At 37.4% G+C, this 20,126-nt stretch overlaps 1 protein-coding gene across 4 annotated transcripts in view; it reads right to left on the reverse strand.

The window, feature by feature from the left end:
• The window catches only part of PRKACB (protein kinase cAMP-activated catalytic subunit beta), a 66,995-nt gene that overhangs the window by 22,826 nt on the left and 24,043 nt on the right, over positions 1-20,126 (reverse strand). Inside the window, exons 1-2 of one of the 4 annotated variants that reach the window (XM_069023007.1) lie at positions 14,821-14,840; positions 12,144-12,235 (exon numbers count right to left, since the gene is read on the reverse strand). The exons of 1 other annotated variant lie outside the window; for it this stretch is intronic. In XM_069023007.1, the coding sequence (XP_068879108.1) occupies positions 12,144-12,235; positions 14,821-14,837 (109 nt within the window). In that variant the 5' untranslated portion in view covers positions 14,838-14,840. Of the gene's footprint in view, positions 1-12,143; positions 12,348-13,368; positions 13,405-14,820; positions 14,841-20,126 lie in introns of those variants that run through there. 2 more of the 4 variants (XM_069023006.1, XM_069023005.1) reach the window with 2 other exon arrangements.

A 20,126-nucleotide genomic window follows, 5' to 3' on the forward strand; every position in this document is an offset into this window, starting at 1 on the left:
TCTATTAGCATATTCACACAGTTCACAATGTTTGCTTGTTTTATTGATCAACTTTTGTATGAAAAGTTAGCATGCTTATAGAAAAATTGTTAACCAAGGGTATGAGTACTTTGACCTAAACCACAGTTTAAGAGCAAGTGAATCAGAAGAAAGTTCCTGGAAAAAATCAAAAGGGTGAGGACCTCTCAGTTGCAGGATTGCAATGACAGCAGAGGGAAAGGGGTCACAGATGGAGCAGTCCTGAGAGTTACCATGAGTTACTCTGCCTTTCTCCCACCTCCCACATGCACAGTATTTGTTATCCTCAATCACATCTCCCACAAGTGCCAGCAAGCCAGGATTTTATTTTGTGTAAGGGGGGGAAAAAAAAGTATTTGGCTAGGATTCACGGCAAGAAAGCAAGAACTAAACTGATTAAGACTAAACACTGGGCACCACTACAAACCCCCATCTGCTGTGCTAAATGCCAATCTCTGTCTGGTATTTAAAATGCCCTTTATCAAAATACAATTCAAATTTTGTTCCAAAATTGTAATATAATCATTTGAAGTCTGGAGTTAAATGGGCTATTTAATTAAATCATTTAATGGAAAAATGAATATGTATGAAGAGATTCTGGTAAATGTATATGTATATTGCATTTTTATAAAAAGTGTATTTATAGCCTTAAACTTTATCAAGATGTATATAGATACCTCAGTCAATCCTGTGGTTATGTTACCATATTTCAGAAGCAAGTGAGAAGCTTCTGATTCCAGTTCTAAGTCCCATTCTTATACCATTAACCTGTTGTCTTAATTTTTTAAATTTCTCTTTTGATTAGCAGGAATAATATAACAAGGCTCAAAATAAGGTTTCTCCGCCCTGGCAAGTATTTCAAAATGAACACAGCTAAGTGTTAAGTATTATTATACACTCAGAGGAAGCAGTGTGAGCACCAGTTAACATTTTAATAGCTGGAAAACACTTCAAAGCACAAACTAAAATGGTATCATTGAAACAGACTGTCAACAAAACCAAAACACTTTGTTTCTCATAATATGAAAATGGTGGGTGAAAAAAGTCCAGGTGATATAAGCCTGGTCGAGGGCAAGTCCACTTTGTCTGAACACTGCAGTGAGCACAGCCACTGGCCCTCTTGTGAAGAGCTGACCAGCAAGGAGTCTGTCTTGTTTCTGCTAGGGCTAGGTAAATGAACTGCATCAATTTCTCATTTATCATGATTCTGACTTTGAGAGCAAGGTTTTGACTTTATATTTCTCTTTAAACACTAATAATGATAAAAACAGGTGATGCAGAGCAAAGCAACTTACCAGCTGAATGGGTAAGAACCTTCCCTTCAGTTAAAAAATACAAACCAAAAAACCAAAACCCAACACTCCCCAAAAACAAAGAGCCAAACACATGGTGCAGTTCTGAAACAGCCCATTTGCTGAAACACAAAACCTGAAAGTTCTTAGTTGATACATGATCATGGAAGAGTTATTAACTTAATATAAGTTTCTTATTAAAATGGAAGCGCTAATTATCTAACTATAAACCTTTCTATGGAATACCAGAAAGGACAGGAAGAAGTGGAAAGGAGAAAGGCGTGGGAAAAAAAGGGAGATAAACAGGATGAACAGTAAATTAAGGCCAGTTACAGCTGTTGTGCCTAAAAATGAGAAGAAGGCACTAGAATCTAATCTTTGTAGAAGCACATTCAGGAGTTAATTTAAAATGTGAAGCAATTGTAAAATACAAATTGCTCTTATCCATTACAATTCAATTTTGGAACACAGGCAAAATCTTTTTTTAATCCTGTCCATTATTTTGATGTCTTGAGCTAAACAGTATTTTGTGAATTTTATAAAAGCAAATTTAAAACAGTTAAGAGCTCTGCAAAGAACCCAGTTCACCTCTTTACTTGGCTGGCTATACAGCAACAGCCTGCACAAGAGATGTGACAGATTAAGACACACCAGAACAGGAGCCAGGTTTTCAGCTATCAGAGATAACACTGATCTTTGCTGAATTCTGAGCAGTAGATACTCTACTGCACACAACTGCCACATTCAGATTGACTTCCTTCTATTTTTATTACAGATAATATAATCAATTTAATTTCCAAATCCAATGCTCAGTCTTTCTCCCTCGTTCTTTTCTTAAATACCAAAGTACTGCTTCAGAAGTGGTAAACCCTGCTAATGCCAAAAAGTGTAGTATTAACAGGGGCCACACTGGAGAGACAGAAGCAAACCAGATAACAGAGCCACTTACGACAGGAATCCCTGAAATTTTGTTTCACCCCCTGCAAAATGTATAATGTAAATCAGTAAAGTCAAATGTATGATGCAAATCAGGAAAGTTTTTCAGTCACAAATGCAACCAATCTTGTACTAGCACTGTTCAGCAGAGCTGTACATGCATATATGTCCCAGTTCAACCATTTTCCACAAAAAAATATACAGATGAGATAAAACTCTGCTTTCTTGATCTACAAGACAACCCAGACCCAATGTTCATCAAAATTAATAAACAAACATACTTTAAGAAGTGACTTCTCTCTCTACAGAAGATAAATGCCAAAAGCCCCATAGCAGCCAAGCAAAATTTATGATCCAACATAGGATCTATTATTCAAATCCTGAAGTAATAATTATATGCAAGATTTCCTCAATGCTGACAAGCAGAATATCTTCATCTGCCCATCCATGTATAGGATGTGACAAAGTCTGCTGCAGATTCCTGGTGGCCAAGAGCTGTTCCATGCCACCTTCAGGTATTTTGGTCCCTCAGGCTGGCACCCCTCTTTATTACCCAAGTTTCCCTTTCAAATTAAAGTGCTATTAGCAACCTTTTGCTGGTTGATTAGAGCTGGGGTTTTTGTTTCAATTCTCTAAATGGGCCAGTTAGAACTGGCATTCAGTTAGCTCTGGAATATGTTAAAACTAGTCTTTGGCTTAATGAAAGAAGTCTCTCTCATACCTTTTTCCTGCCCTTGAAGCATTCATAGAAGGAGATGACACATTCATAAATCTGCTTCTTCTCTTGCAACAATCCATATGATTTGAGGCTTAAAAGTCCAAGAAATAGCAGTTTGGTTTGTTAGGCTACAGTTCAGTGTTCAGTATGGGCTGAAAGAACCCCCACACCCCAGTGCTGTCCTCTCACAGTCACTCATTCCTGCCTCTCTGTAATGACCTTCCTTGAAAGAGCGAAAGCATTCTTGGGTCTGACTGCCAAGCCAGGTCAGGGAACCAGCCCAGATTAAAAAGTAATGGGCAGAAGGCAGGGAATGACCAGAGTAGCAGCTCCCTCTTCTTCCCATGAATGCTTTTCCCAAGGTGAGGAAAGGGAGAAGTGGGGTGGAAATGGACAAACATGGGGGACAGACCTGCTCCTTTTCTGAAAGGGTACCAGCTTGTCCTAGTTTGACAAGACCATGAACACACCACACAGGACTGCTGAATTCTAATTTTAAGTTATTGATTTTCAATTATTGTATTGAATAATTCTATTATCTTAAAATTTAAAATTAATTATGTGTTTAATACAATTACTTTCAAATGCAGTACGTAACACTCCCTACCTAAAAAATTTGTTCATACAGAAAAAATCTGTGTGAAGAACCTTAACATGTAATATCCTAAATTATCATACACTGAGGTACTTTGTAAGCAATTGGGAATTAAGCTGCAGCTGTGCAGTACCACCCTCTATAGTTGTTGCTGAACTTTATCCAGCAAATAATCTAAAATGTTACAACTACCACAGGACCAGTAGTGTAGAAGACCACCTTCCTGTGTGAAATATAACAGATATTAACAACATAACAAAGAAAACTGAAAACTGTGTGAGAATTTTGAAAATTCAAACATCTTTTGTTCCTGCAGTGCACATATTTCCATGGTTACCATGTGGGGAGAAAGAAAAAGAATACACTTTAAGAATGAGTTCCAAGAACAACATTTTCTAGGGCACTACTATAAAATACCTTGTAAATGTACCACATTTTTGAGCAAAGGTTTTTAGCAAATTCTAGTAGCTAATACAAATTAAAAAAAAAAATCAGATTTTCCTCTTACAGTCAAAACCACTTACCAAGAAAAATGTTTACAGCACCTGCTGCAGATTCCCTCTGGTTAAGCCCTCTGCCCTTCTGCACCATTAAGATTCTGGCTAACTGGTCAGCACCCACTTCCCTCCCCAGATTACTGCCCCACATTTCCTCTTTGTAAAAGTTCCCTGACTACAAAGGATAACATACTGCCAGGCAGCTATCCCTGAGACAAGGCTTTATGGCTAGATTATTAGCGACAGTAGGCATAAATCTGCAGGTAGTCGATCTGATCTGCATATTGACTAATGAATTCCCTGCAAGCAGGGAATAATATCACACACACTCATGCACAAATAGATCTTCCTTCTAAAAGTAACCTTTAGAAGTTTTACTAAACTAACTTCTTCCTTATACTCCAAACTAAACAGCTGCAGGGGCTGTTCATTGTATGGATGCATTTAAAAAGTTACTTGAGAAGAGAAGCTATTTTGTTGCTTCTTTTTTTCAAACGTTTAATACAAGGCATAAAAATAATAGTAGGTGCACCAAATTTGGTCTATGTGCACTCATGTCAAAGTCCACTTCCCATAAGCTACCTTGTCCCAGCCCTTGCATTAATAAAACTCCACAAATTTTCATAGAGATACTTTGGGATCAGCAAGACATCTTCATAGCTGTCAGGGTAAATCAGCAAAATAGCTCTTCATCTCTTCACAAGATCTGAGCTTCTGACACATCACTGCACTGACATATCTCCAGCAGAACATGCTTTCAATATTTACAGGAAAGGGTTGCCTGCAGTAACCAACCAAGCAGGAGAAGTTCATTTATACCCTTAAATAGCAGAGACTGGCTTCCTGAATAAGGAAGTCTTATGTAAATAAACACATTTCACAATTCAACACATGGAGTGAATAACAAGTTTTTGTCTGCCTCAGGATTAAGGCAAGCAAAAAGTAGGTAAGAGTGTTTATTATCCATTCTGACAAAGAATGATATTTTAGAGAGAAACTGGGTAAATTCAGCACTTATTTGGCATAAAGGCAGGCATAAAACTTGCATAGAACTGAACTGCAAAACCTGAAAAAGAAAAAAAAGCTAAAGAAATTAAAGTGCATTAATTCTTATTGGGCTGGGGTATCTGTCAACAGCTAAGAATGAATAAGGAAAAACACCAAAAACATTGTGCAAGTTACAAAACTGTCTGTAAGAACCTCCATAATTAAAGCTGGGAAACTCCTGTGAACTTTGGCCTGTAACAGCAAAACTAACAGCAACTCTCAGAGTAACCAGCAACAAATATATAAACAATTTGAGATGTAAACTAAAATTCAGGGCAAGAAACAAATCTTTCTCATAACAAAATATACGTAAGTAATGCAATGGGGACTAAAGTCAGTCAAAGTTCAAGATTCCAAATACTCGTTCCTTTGGAAGAAACCTTGATTCTATTAAACTCATTTTTTGCTTCTATCCCAAACCAAGCACTGTGAAGGAGTGTTCACTACGTGGATCCATTTTAAGAACAATGTCAATGCAGCAACTTCTGTGTTGCCTTTTTCAAATATTTTGTACAAGAACTAGAACAAAACATGAACCCAAGTTAACACCCAAGAAGCTGCCCTAGTTTGCTGTCAGAGGCTAATGGGTAACAGTGGGGAATTTTTGAAAAGAAGAAAGCATTAGCCCCATGAGACACACATAGGAAATTGTATGGTTCTGGCACCTGGAAATTCCATGGCATCCTTCCATTTTCTACAATCTTTTGAGCAGTGGGAATAATCAGTTGCTACTTGTTGTCCCTTGCCCTTAAAAATGTTCCCAGGGCACATAACTAAGATATTTACACTACCTCCCTTCACTCCTTACACATGCCTATGCTCTAGTGTGCACAAAACTGGACAATATTTCAGCAGAGTCCATCAGCATGGCCCACGCCCTTTCCATGTACTGCTCCATCTGTCTCCACACACTTCTGGTAACTGTCTTTTGAGTACAAATGTCTGTATCAGCAATTGCCTCCATTTGCAGTATTGGAAAGCAGTAGCCCAATCATGTAATTAGTGACACTTCAGAATATTAAGCCTATTCTCAGTGGAATGGAAAACGTAGCAGACTATACCTTTCAGCCCTGGGAGCTGGGGCTATTAAAGTTACTTGACCTTACAGTTTTATCTGTTCAAGCTGTTCAAAACAAAAATCCAAGTCCAAAGAAATAGAAAAACAGCTTTTTCTTTGAGTTTTTCTAGGAAAAAAAAAAAAATCTAATCATGTAACCAGAGCTTTTTTGGGGAGGGAAAAAAAAAAGAAATAAAAGGGAAAAAAATTAGCCACTTGTATTTGCAATTGAAGAAAATACATCACTTTTTCATCAAGGTTTCACTTGCATCTTGGCCATCTTTCACAAGGAAAGCATCTGATTTTATCCGCTGACAGGGTGTAATGTGGCACTGCTGCAGTGAAGACAGCCACAAAAGTGCATTGAAAAGCATTAAGTGGTTTAAATAGGGAAATGTTTACAGCAAAGACTGAATCTTGATGGAGCAGGAGATAGTCACCTTTCCCTTGTCAAAATTAGACTCATAGGTATTTTTGATGGGGAATCAACACCTGTTAGAAGTTGTAGCTATTTATTTCTATTTTTTAATGGAACTGGGAGCCTGCATGTCAAGATGAATGAAATCTACAGATGCAAAATGCAGAATAAACCCCCAGGGCAAAGAAAAAACCCCAAGCCTAAAAACAACCACCATCCCCCAAAAAACCCACACCAGTAAAGAAACAAAAAACCGATGCAATTGTTGAGGTTACGAACTATTATAATGTCTTTCTCACCTAGCTTATGTGAAATTTATTCCTTTTCTGACTCAATCATAAGAGAATATCCAAACCAAAATCACCCAAAATTCAACATTCACAGAGCTGATTTCCACAAATCTCAATTCCTGTGGAGGCTACACCTAATGGTAAGAGAAACAGGAAAACATGATGGAAGAGCCAGCCTGGTAACAAGTGGTGAAAAGCAGAGACTTTCAGACCCCAGGAGAGACCTCTCCACGAGCAGACGAGGCGGCCGCATGACATGGAGGAAGTGCAGGGAGGCTGTCACTTCCCCCCGCTTCCCCCAGAGGCTGAGCAAGGGCAGGTGGTGGCGGGGATGTCGGGATGCCACTGCGTCCCTGAGGGGCAAGTGCAGGCTGGCCGTGGGCCCGTCTGGCTACACCAAGTCCCCACCAGGTCCATGCTGTGCTCCTACCTGCCAGCACCCCTGCAGGGATGTGGGGAGCACCCAGCAGGGGCTGGGACACCACTTTCAGGGGCAGCCTGCATTTAGGTTTACTTAAACAGCCATGAATGATGCTGTACCACAAATCTCCATCATGTACGTACAAAGTATTGAAACACTGTCTTAATAACTGTATCAGTTTTGACATCTGTACTTTGTACACCAAGGAAATGACAGCCACACTTTCCATTCTGGGGAAGATGACCTCAACACATTTGTATGAGATAAGTATAGACAAGCTGATATTAGATAAGGCAGTGGGATAACTCCTCCCAGTCTTTATCTCATGCCATATACACAAGAGAAATCTTTGTAAAAATGGTCCTTTAAATTTGTAGGATTAAGCAAAACCACACGGACACACATGCACACAAACCCCACATCCATGATTAACTGCTCTTTCTTTTCAAAAAAACTCTGTCTCAAGTCATTTTCCAAAGCTCCAGACTATCTGAAACAAAAAGGCATCATTTTGGAAACTAGCATATTTGGGCTTTTTGCAAACAATTTTCAAAGGGTATCTTTTTCTAAGGAAACAAATTCACAGAGTATATATTTAAAAAACAACTTTCAATAATATTACAAGTAAGAATATAGCACTTCATAACTCCATTATATTCAAAGTACCTTATAATAAGTAATCAAGGTGGTTTTGGAAAGTAAATACCTGCCTGATAAGTTTACTAGATCTATTATAGTATCTCATTTCAAGTGAGACTCCCCTCCCTTACTTCCATGAATGACCTCAACTATTCTGCCATCCCAGCATTTAGAAGACTAAAAATTATAGCAGAATAAGCTGGTTCAGATGAAAAACAACAAAAGCCTAATCAGAATTTTTAGGTGATGATTACAATAATTTCAGAAGGCCTCTCTGATTTGTATCAATTCCCAGAAAATAATTTATTATGAGTGGCACAGAAAATTAAGTGAACAGACATGTATATATTCAATTACAAAATTATCCAAATCAGATACTTCCAAAAGAAAGCTTTAAAATAAAATTTAAAACACTAAATACCAGTCATGCAAAGCAAACTGTTTAATAAAAAAACTGCAAATCTTTAAGACTAAAAATTTTACACAGAAACCCACAGTGAGTCGATTACAAAAACAAAGAAATCAGCAGTCGATGCAGCTCTGCAGACAAGAAAGGGAAACCTGGTAGATTTTCCCTGATTGTGAAGACGGAACAAAAAAACGTGTCAAAAGGGAATAGAAAAGACTTACCATTCATGCTGAAGAGCTAGTTTTCAGAAACATATTGCTCCAAATATTAATCCAACAGTTGATGAAGTATGTTAATCTCTACCAAATCAGTGCTTCAATCTCTAAACACACTTACACACTAACCAGAAAGAGAGCACACAGAATCCAGAGAGCTGCTCTTCCTTATGAGCTCCTTGTGATGCAAAAAAACTACAAAGCACAAGATACCAGTAGAATATCAAAATCAATATTCAGGACACGGGTATTTGGTTTTGCTCATTAACTACTACTGTTCTGACCAATGCTACCTATTCATGTCTAAAGCAACTCAAAATGGCAGGGGAAAAAAGCATGCAAACACCAGGAGGGTTTAAGATGTTCTCAATTATATCAAGCACTGGTTGTTTCCATGGCAACCTTAGACCAGAATTATCTGTTGACTTGTACCCAACTAGTAGTTATTCTAAAGCTTTAAGCAATTCATACAGTATGCTCTGTACATTATTTTATATTTCGTATTCATTTTTCTCTCTCTACATACACATATACAAGTAACCATTCAGCTAAATCTCTATAAATCCTTCTACTGTATTTGGAAGTATATTGGTATTATTTTGAATCAGAGACCAAATGATATTCCCTTGACTGTTCATCACCCATCCGCTTTCAATTTAAGGACTATGAAGATGGCAGATGCACTAGCGGTGACTCTCCTGACCATTTCAGTTATCCAAGTTGTAGATATTCTTATGCAGATTTGGAAAACACTTTTACTGGTTCAAGAATTAAGACTCACACTGATCTTCCTGTCTCTACATTCAAAACCAAGCAGCCTCGTTCTCCTTTCCTTTCCCATTTCAATTTTACAAAGAGCAACAAGCAACTAAAAAAACAAAGCAAAAATCAAAATGTAGGTTCCATATAGTTGCAAGTGGTCACAGTCAGGACCTCTAAACAAAGAATGAAATGCATCGTTCTGATGGCTGCCATCACATTCCTTTCACCCTTGGGCAGTGCAGCACAACTGACCTGGTTACCAGTCCAGGCTGTACCATCACATGTGTGCTCAGTCAGCTTTTTAAAACAGATTCCAAGGCCCGTGGTGCCCTGCGCTACCTCTGCCCTACTGGACTCTGAGCATATTACAAAACACATTAATTTCATGCATCAACCAAGTATCCAAGGCAAGTCAGAGAAAGTGTATGCTTTATGTATCAAAATAACAAAGCAAAGATGTTAAGTTTCAAACTCAACCACTGAAAATCCCCTAAGGCCATAGACCACATGGCAATTTACTCAAACCCACAGCACTGACAACAGCCACCCACAACACAAAGTCCACCCCAAACAGGCAGCAGCTCCTTCCCCTTCAGCAAACCCAGAGCTTCAGCAGAAACTGCTTGTAAAAGAACAGAATCAGACCTGCTATTGTATTTCATTACAGCAGAAGATATAAATACATTAACTTCCTTTTCAAATGGATTCTACCTGAAGCCTAACACAAGAGAAATTCTGACAAGACACTTTCCAATTTTTTTTCAGGAATCAGAGTGCTTTTGCCTTGAACTTCAAGAGTATTTCATGCTGTCTGCTAAGTAGCTTCATCTAAGACTTTACACTAAGGTTTTAAAGTTGCAGTGACATTGGCAGAATATTTGAGAATATTCAAATATCCTTCCAAGACAAACACCAGCATGTTTCTAAACCACTGCTTATTCATTAAACTTTCTGTGAAATTAATCTATAAGCTGAATTCAGCAGCTCTAGGCAATTCTATGACACTGCACTCTTGGATATAACCCCCCCAGCCCCCCGCAACAAAACAAAATGACCCCCAAACAAACAAAGCAACCAAAACAGAATGAACAAACACCTTGTTTCTCTTTCATGTTTTACAAACTATTTTCAGAGGTGATGTATTTTTCTGAAGATCTAATTAGGAGCCAGAAGTAGACAGAAATTACTTCCTCCACTGTACTCCTTATGTTCTCTATCACTCTGGCTACAGTGGTAGTAAAATGAGAACCTTTAAATGTGCACTCAGTTCATGGGTACCTACAGTAATTTAAATTATTATTTTTAAAAAATAATCTAGAGGTTGAAAGTAGAGTTTCAGGATAAAGATTCAGAATTTCACCCCAAAACCAAAGCTACACAGTCACCCATAATTCATCTACCAGCTCAGCAACTTCAGCTCAGAAAACTGCATGCAAGTGCTCTGCTTAATTATGACTTAAAATAGCATTCACAGAACAGCCATTTTCACCATGTTTATCAAGAGACACAACAGTCCATTTCCTCATCAAACATGCCACACTAGGAAGCCTGCCTTACACAGAGGGGGGAAAAACTAGACTTGTACACAAACAGGTCGCAATTTGTGAGTGTCAGTGGGTCATTACCATTACTTTCTTCATGTTACATAAACAAAAATGCTTCAGTGTTATTTTTTCAGATAGCTATTTACATAAAAAAGAGCTTCTACATAAACACAAGTATGCACCTATTTTTACCAAGCTGAAAATATTATGGAGAAGTGAAAGCTCAGAATTTATGCACTTTCATCATTTATCTTCCTAACAAAATGAGTCAATTCTTTCCCATCTCATTTGGGAGACCTAGATTTAATCTATTTTAGATCACTGCATTAACACCTTTTTGTTTCCATGTTTACTGCTTATCCTCTGAGAATAGATTCACTCCCTACTCATATAATATTTTAAATTTCAAGCAAGAAATATAAATACTGATTTTCTTCATGGTAACACTGTGATGCTAAGCATTTCCAACATGGCCTATCTTCAACTGAAATAATTGTGCTATCTCAAATCCATCAATGAATCTGAAATTTGGAACAAAATTATCATAAATTACCATATTGTAACATTTTAAAATGAGTATTTAACCAGAGACAAGAATTGCTTTGCAAAATACTACACAGCTTTAAAATTAAAAAGAAAATCAAATGTCATTTTTTTTAAGATTGTGATTTTTTGGAAATCTCTTCTATTACTCCAAATACAATCATGAAAACTTTAATCCATACAAATAATACTGTAAAATGTTCACTAACTAAGAAATTCAAGCTAATCAGCATTCCCACACTAAGTTAATATCAAACACAATTTTATATTGTTTACCACTATATAGAGTGTTTCTGATGTATATATCCCTTAAAATAAAACTATGAATTATGAAAATCCCTATAATTAGAAGTTTAATCTGTGTAGCAGTGTCTGCCTATTTCAAAGTTTGAACATTCTAGTCTTTAGTTAGTCTTCTATTTCTGCTGAACTCGCTGATTTAATCTGAAAATGAAAGAAGTAATTCAGAAGAACTGGGGTGGGGCTTGCCAAAACAAGTCAACTGTGTTTTGAAAGAAAAGAAGGAAAGAGGGATAAATTCTCTTGCCAGCCACCAGCCCATGAACCAGCCCCCATCTCCCCCTGCCTGATGCAATATGGTCTTCCCATTAATACCTTTAGGTAATGAATTATAAAATTGCCCCAGAACATATCCACCCCAACATCAGTGGTCACACTTCATTCACAAGGTAAACCACAGAGCAAACACCTATAAAAGAAACAAACCCCTCCCCACACTTACTTGTTTCGTCCCACTGGACAGTGAACTCAGAGCACCGCTGGCTCTCATCTTCCAGAGCCGCTCTCTGCTCATGTGCACCATTCTTGGAGTGCCTATGGAAGAGGCGATTAGCGAACCCTTCCAGTCTCTGCAGCGCCGTGGCTGTCCCCGTGCCCTGGTTACAAGGGACCTCCTTGTGCCCTACCATCTACACACACCAGCAACTCTCACAAAAGCAAAAGAGAAAACATCTGAAGGCAGCTGGACGACCCAGCGCCACTAAGAGCTATGCATGTGTCGGGCTTCCTGCCTGCAATGTTTGCTAACCACGACTCTCTTCTACTTCCTGTTAAGGAAAGCTCTGTGATGTAGCGGTTTATTCAGTGAAAAGTCTCTTTTCATGCAAATTGAAAAGTGTTTTGTTTTTTAAAAACAAGCAATAATTTGTCTAGCATGTGTTCTCATAGCTTTTTAATGCATTACACTTCATATTTAAATACACATTTTATGTTAGAGTATTACAAACAGCCTGTTCAGAAGTAAAGATTAGAAAGTAGATAGATATTTTTTTAATTTACCACAACCATGTGTGAAAAAACCCAAAAGTAACTATTCTGCAGCTCCACCCCTGTTATTAAGATGGAGGACTACATCATCACAGCAAACATAACCAGCTGGAATCTAATCATTAGTAAACTCATGCTTTCAACTAATCAACTACCTAAGCAAGGAAGTTACTGGCAAACACTACTTATTTTATAAAACTTATTTTATTACTGGAGGGAAAAAATGTATTGTTTTCCTCCTTTGTGAAAAAAATCAGTGAAGAAGTTGAATTCTATCACACATTTAAACACAACTGCATTTTACTTTTTCAAACTTGGTTCTACTTTGTGAATGAACCAAATGCATTTAACTTTTTACTGATAAGATTTCATTCTTTCACAAGTAATTTTACTATTTTCAATTGTGGAGTACTCTAGATAGTATAATTTTTAATGCCACAAAATAAAAGGAAAATAAATTGAAAGCTGCATTTAACATTATATTAATTTGCAAATTATGTAATTTTGCATGCTTACAATGGGTAATACTAAATATTCATTTTTGTGAAAATGGAAACACATACATTTCTGCACATCTACAATGTGCCTTCTTAAAAATTTAGGCTATTCTTAAGGAAGATTGAAATATCTTTTCCACAATCTGTCTCCTGTCTTACAGTCAACACGTGTTAAAGACATACCTCTCATTTTTCACCACCATACTTCTCACTGCATAGTTTTCAAATGTCAGCAGATACCCACCCTTGGACATTATATAACCATTTCATAACAGCCCCGTGCCTCAGAAAAAAACCCTCATGCTGACAAACTGCCCATTGCAATGATTAAACAATAAAAATGCCGACAGACAGACTTTACAAATTTGGCTACATTCTTCCTCATGGGCACTGCTACAGTTGTGATCAGCCTCAGCCAGCACAACTCATTTTATTTCTAGACTCTACACAAAGCCCAGGAATGCCCTGTGCTTTCAGGCTCCAGATACTCTGGAAATGTAACTTCTTTCGCCAGCCCCTGTTCAAAATTTGGAACCAACTGTCTTAATGTTTACATTCTGCACAGCCATCTGCCAATTTGGGTCAGCATCAGCTGTCTTGGTGGTGACTAGGGGGCTCTTCCATCAGGGTCTGGTGCTACAGCCTTCCCTGGATGCCACCTCATGCCTTCCAGCCTTTCACCTGCTCTATTCCAAGACCAATTATGACATCCACAACATCCCATTGGTTCAAGGCTCTGCTGCCAGAAACAAGAGGTAGTGAAGATCATGAGGATCTGTTTGCCTTACCAGGGGTCACAAATAGGCAGAGATGCAATATTACACGCCATACATAACCAAACACTTTAAAACAGAGTAAGGCCATGCACCTCTCACACAACAATATAAAAAATACTTAAGACAACATCAAGATGCTTATTCCCTGCATGGTGAACTTCCTGGAGCTGAAGAGCCTCTCTGGAATTGTACAGATGTGCTCCCCCTGTAGCTCACTGCAAGTCTTTGGACATTGAGGGAATCTTTCCAAGAGATTCATATTCTCTCTAATTTTGGCTGTTTTCTCCAGTAAACAAAGCTACCTTGTATGATGGCGTGCTTATCTTGTCTCTCTCCTCTCCCATGGTTCTGAGCCTTTACACTACTGTCATCTTATCTTTCACACAGGTCTTCAGCTAAACCATTTTGTTTCCCTGATCTGAAAGACAGTAACTAACAAAATTCACATTATGTAAGTTAGAGTCTGCCAGCCATCTTGAGTCCACGGAGAGATGTGGAAACTGCCAAAGAGCAACTCTGCCCACCAAACTTCAGAGCTTTCAATGCACCCAAATGTCTGACCTGGACAGTTGAGTTAGGAGCCAGAAATAAGAATCATAAATACTCATCCTCTGACATTGCAGAAGTAAGTGGTTTAAAAACCAAAAAGGAATTGTTAGAAGAAATCCTAAGAGAAAGCCTGAATTTGCCAGAATTTTATGAACTACTGCCAATGTACACAGTTACAGAAGTTCTGCACACATAAAACATGAAAAGAAAGTGCTGGTCACATTTTCACAGATAGTAATACACTTTCCTAACCTAGGAAATTCTTGGCATTGACTGGCATTGCCCACTGACAATACAAAAAGCTACATACAAACCCACATCCCACATGGCTTTCAGTGTTTTCACACGAAGTCCATGATTTTTAAAGGCAGAACTTCCTATTTCCTTCTACTTAACCTTCTATCTTATTGACTCACTGATCTTCCAATTAATTATTACACCAAGTAATTTATATGCTATAGACGAAGAACAGAATGCAAAACAGAATCTGAAATTTCTGTTCTGTAAGAGGTAACGAAGTTCCAATTTCTTGCAGCCAAAGTCAACACTGAAATGTTAATTTCCTTTAGACAGAAATTTTATTTTTGCTATCTTCTGGCCACCAAATCTTGGCAAAATTTTAAAACACATAAAAAAACTCAGAGCGGTAAGACATTCAACTTTGAATTTGAATATTGCATGTGCAAATTCTGCTATTTTGATAAATAGCATTTCAGTAAAAATTCTCCCATAATTTTATAAAAAACTCCATCATGACGATAGCCAAGGACAAGGGCTAACATAGCGGTCTCCATAGCTGATAAAGGCAACAAAGCCTTTACACTTTTCCTGATGGCCAGCCCATGACCTTGGGCAGATTTCCCAGGGGCTGATGCCCTGTGGCATGTTACAACACACAGCACTATAACCCAGACACAGACCTTCCAGCTCCCTGCTGAAAAAGAATCTACCAGGTAGCTACACGGACAATTTATTGTTTTTAATGATCTCTGCTAAAATGGTATTTCTCAATTTCTAAGAAGAAATTTTACCCTACCAGTCAAGCCTTAAAAATGAAGGATTAAGAAAGAGAGAACACTTCTCTCCTCAAAGGACCCAGATGGTTGAGTAACAGCATGTTACCATGTGTTGTAACTTTACTTGGAAATTGTTTTAAATATTTTTAAAGGATAATGTGTGCATTTTTCTATATTCAGGCAAAGCAGGACTGTACAAATAACATCATTTCAAGTGTTTATTGAAGGTTAACCCTGAGAACCTTGCAATTAAGAACAAGAGTTTTAAAGACAATTAACTGTATTCCTTGACAGAACCTAGAAAAATGGGTTTAGGATACAAAAGAAATTTCAGATAACCTACAACTAACTAAAATTTAGGTTTTAATTCCAAATCTTGAAACTTAGTATTTTTCTGGTTTCATGTTCTATTTCTCTAATAAAAATATTATTTTCTATCTTATTTTAAATATTAAATATATTATTTTAAACTAAAATATTTCTTTTTTTCACAGGAGGCCTCTATCTGCATTAAAGAGACATACTGCAACATTTTTCTGCTTTTTTTTGTAATCAATGGAAAAAATAACTTAAACAAACCTTATAAATGACTAATAAAAAACTTTTTTTCCTAGAGGTTAAAGAATGTTTATTTATTTGCTTTAAAAATTGATGACTTGATGAAACACATTTTCTTCTTTATGCATCAGTTATTTCAAGAATGAAAGATGAAAATCCAACTTCAGCATTTATTATTCATTACAAAAGGAATGAGCAATTACTTGACACAAAGTGTTAGTGGGGGATCCTCCATTTTTAAGAGCTTAGGGATCTTGCCAAATTTTGCAGGTCTCTTACTGACCATTAAAGTATTTGTAAGTTGAAAGACGCAGACAACACATTTCATAAAAAGAAAACAATTTAAGTATCTAATTTGAATTAGAAAATACGAATGTTTATAAGAATTTAATGACTTTCAAATTTATTACACTATATTTATATATATATAAAAACTGAGAGTGTCTGTGCTATAAGCCTTAGGCAATATGTGTGGTATTTTTCTAGTTATATAAGCCTTGAAAGAAAAGGATGTAAAACGAAGTATACAGATAGCCCTTTTGTAACTTAAAAACCCCCCTACATTTTCATCCAAAATTATGTAATTGAATACAATCCATTTTGAGTCTTGCCAGGCATGCATATTTCCGAAGGAATTATGGGTAGAAAGAGAGACAGAAAAAGGCTCTTGAAAAAGCAGATGTGTTTTGATTTTCACTATACATCCAGCACTATTCCACTAGGTTGCATTTCTTCTTAAACACATGGAAGGAGGAGCAGTATTTGCTCACAGCTTACAGATTTAATGGCTCTCCATTTTGAAACAAAGATATTTCAAAACATACATACAGAAAATAAACACAATCAGTAACTTCATTGTTTAATAAAACCCAAGAAAGCAAACCTATACAGTTTTAGTGCACCTTTATGCCTACGTTTTTTCTAACAAAGTTAACCCTTCCTAGAGAGTCCCTCTGAGAGCTGCACTGAGGCTGGGACTGCAGCACTGCTATAAATAGGACTGCCAGGAGGAAGTTGTTGCTATGGAAACACTGGTCATATTTCTATTTTGACTCAGTAGGTCTCTACTGGCATCTACTGTACACCAGTTTAACTGCAGCACACATTTCATACCTTCAGCTCTTAGCAGGAAGCATTCATGTAAGCTTGCATGGTCAAACAGCATCATTTGCTTGTTAACCATGAAATGAATAAAAAAATAAGTGAGAACTTGGAGGGAAAAAAAAAAAAAAGAAAAACATCAAATTCAGCATCTGCTTTTTCATATGTAAGCTAAAAGTTTTTGCTCTTCCCATCAATTTTCTTTTCAAAATTTGACAAATTCATCATCTAAGATGATGTGATTTTCTGTGGACACACACCATGGCAGCAGATCAAGTTTCTTCACTTCTACCAACACATTATCTGGCCTTTTTGAAATCAAATACCTTGTAATCATAGTCCCAGATCTAGTGCTAACAAGAAGGGGACAGAGAGCTCTCTCAGTACAAAGGCCAAATCTTCCACAAAACTGTCCAAGTTGCCAAAGACAACTGGATTTCTCTCCTAACACATCACCTTGCTCCATGCTTTTCTCACAGCTTCCTTCAAGGTTCTGTGCTCACTGGTGCTTGCCAATACAACAGTTCAGACTGCAAGATCGACGTTGGCAGAGTCTGAATAAAAATTACACAACTGCTCCATAATAAAACAAAGGTTAGCCAGGAAACATCTTTGAAACAGCTGCTTTCACATAAGTACAAGAGATCTAAAAGTACTTGTGAAATCTGCTTGAAATCTGAAATCCATGCCCTTCCAAATCACACAGTGCTCAAATAACCCTCTGTAGTTATGTTCTAGCACAATTTACAATAGTTTACAATAGTCAGAAGTTTTGTATGAAACTTGTTACTTTTCAGCAAAAGGGAAAGTACCTATGTAAGTGGTTTTTCTTATATTTACACAAAATAGTAGTCTGCCAGGAGTAAAGTGTTTTTGCTTTTGAACCAGTGAGGTCTAGAAAAAACATTTAAGTGTGTGGAATTTTTAGATTAAAATCCAAGATTAAATTTTAAGCAATACAGCATGAACTCAGTAGCTCTGCCACTCTGAAAAACCTAACAGCTAATAAAGGTTTTGGTCCACTTAACTTACATCAAACTAATTACTACTGTTGATTAATAATGAGCATTAATGGGTTATCGATCCAAAATGAGTAAGATGAAGTTCCTGAATTAGAAGAAGTAGGCAGACATTTTGCTCAGTATCTGACTGGGTTCAAGGAGAAGCTCCCTGTTTCCATTCTGGCCATTCTCCCATCAGAACAGGGATGCTGAAAATCTGGCTCTCACAGGAACTGTAAAGGCTCCTGCAGGTGAGAAGCTGCTGTGGAGAGGATCCTGGCTACAGGGAGCTTTGGGTAGAGCAGCTCTACTTTTCCCAAAATCTACAGGTTTGGTCTATCCTTCCCTGGTTTAGCTACTTAGCTAAAGAAACTCATAAGGAACTGCCCCATAAGAGGCACTTAGGTCAGAAAACCCCTTCTGAGGACACATTAAGCATTACGTGTTGTGAGTCAGAGTGCCTCACATAGCAAATTATTATTAACCCTGAGTGATACAGAGTCATATTTACAGGTAATTTTTGACACGGGATAATGGCAGGAAGTAAGAGAATTACAGAAGTAAAATGTTCACCTAAACTGAAGTATCATAGGCAAAAATTATTCACTATATTAGCAGCTACATTCCACTATCAGATCCGTATCGTACGGTAAAAGACCAGAATGCTAAATACTAGAGTAACTAGAGACATTTTAGTAGCACTTTCAGGAAGCCAATCTGCATTTTAAATCACCAGCACACTTCCTAGAGGAAAAAATAAACAAAAACAAATGACTCCACCTTGAGCTAAATATTTTGAATTTATACCTTTGTTTTTCTCCAAAACTGGAGAGTTCCTTGATTATATGACACTTCGGTTCAATTAGAAAAATATCCAAATAAGAAAGAAAGCAAACCCAAAGTAACTCTATTGGAAGGGATAGTACTTTTTCATAGACTGAAGGAGTACGGAGTGCAAATCAGAATACAGTAGTGGCTTTCCTAAAGTATGATGTGAAGTACAAAACATTTGGCCATGTGTTGCAGAGATGTGCTCACCACTACACAGCCCCTGTACTCCAGTGCCTCACCAGATTACAGGCTGCCCTAGAGCCCTGGTCCCTCCACTCCTACCAACCTGCTCAACTTCAGATACCCCATAAAACAGCGGAACGAGTGACGCACTCACTGCCCCCCACAGCAGCTAGAGAGGAACACTGGCACTATACCCTGAGAAGTAGAGAGGATGCTGCTGGCCACAGGACAAGAGCCTGCACAATGTGTAAGAGGGCATTTTGGAGTTTGCTATATGCCCCTAATACACCTTGTGCTAAGTTAGTGGAATCTCAACTACAGGAACTTGCACGAATGCAGAGGCATCAGAAGCACAGCTCAGAAAACAAGATCTCTCTATATACTGAAGTTAATTACGGTGTGTTTACAAAATTCATGTTAGTCTGCACTTAAACAGAGTAACAAATGCCATCTGCTGGTTTAAGACCAAACAAAGAGTGAGGTACAAAAACTGTAATACTGAACAGAAAATTTTAAAAGTACTCAGTCATTTTTCTGTAATGTGTTGTACAAACACAACTGAGTATCTCAGATTTTTTAGAGGGGAAATAATTCACACCCCAACATTCTAATTATTGGCTATTTTTCTTAGGCAGCAACAAAGTGCACAGATCTTATTTTTTTCCCTATTTGTGATGCATTTTAATTTATAAATTCTAACTTACATTGAGTTTATTTCACATAAAATGAATTTATTTACTACTAGTCTGAATAGATTCTTAAATAGTATTTATGTTTGGATGTAACAGAAATAATTTACCAAGGGAAAAAAAAAATTCTTAAACATTTGCCTTTGGCTATTTAAGAAATGTGTTTACCAGTAAGCAACAGGCACTTTGCTTCCCAGTCCACACTACCTTGTGGCATTTCCAAGTGTTACCTTACAA

Source organism: Aphelocoma coerulescens, chromosome 8 (genome assembly GCF_041296385.1).
Source record: "Aphelocoma coerulescens isolate FSJ_1873_10779 chromosome 8, UR_Acoe_1.0, whole genome shotgun sequence".
Classification (NCBI taxonomy): Eukaryota; Metazoa; Chordata; class Aves; order Passeriformes; family Corvidae; genus Aphelocoma; species Aphelocoma coerulescens.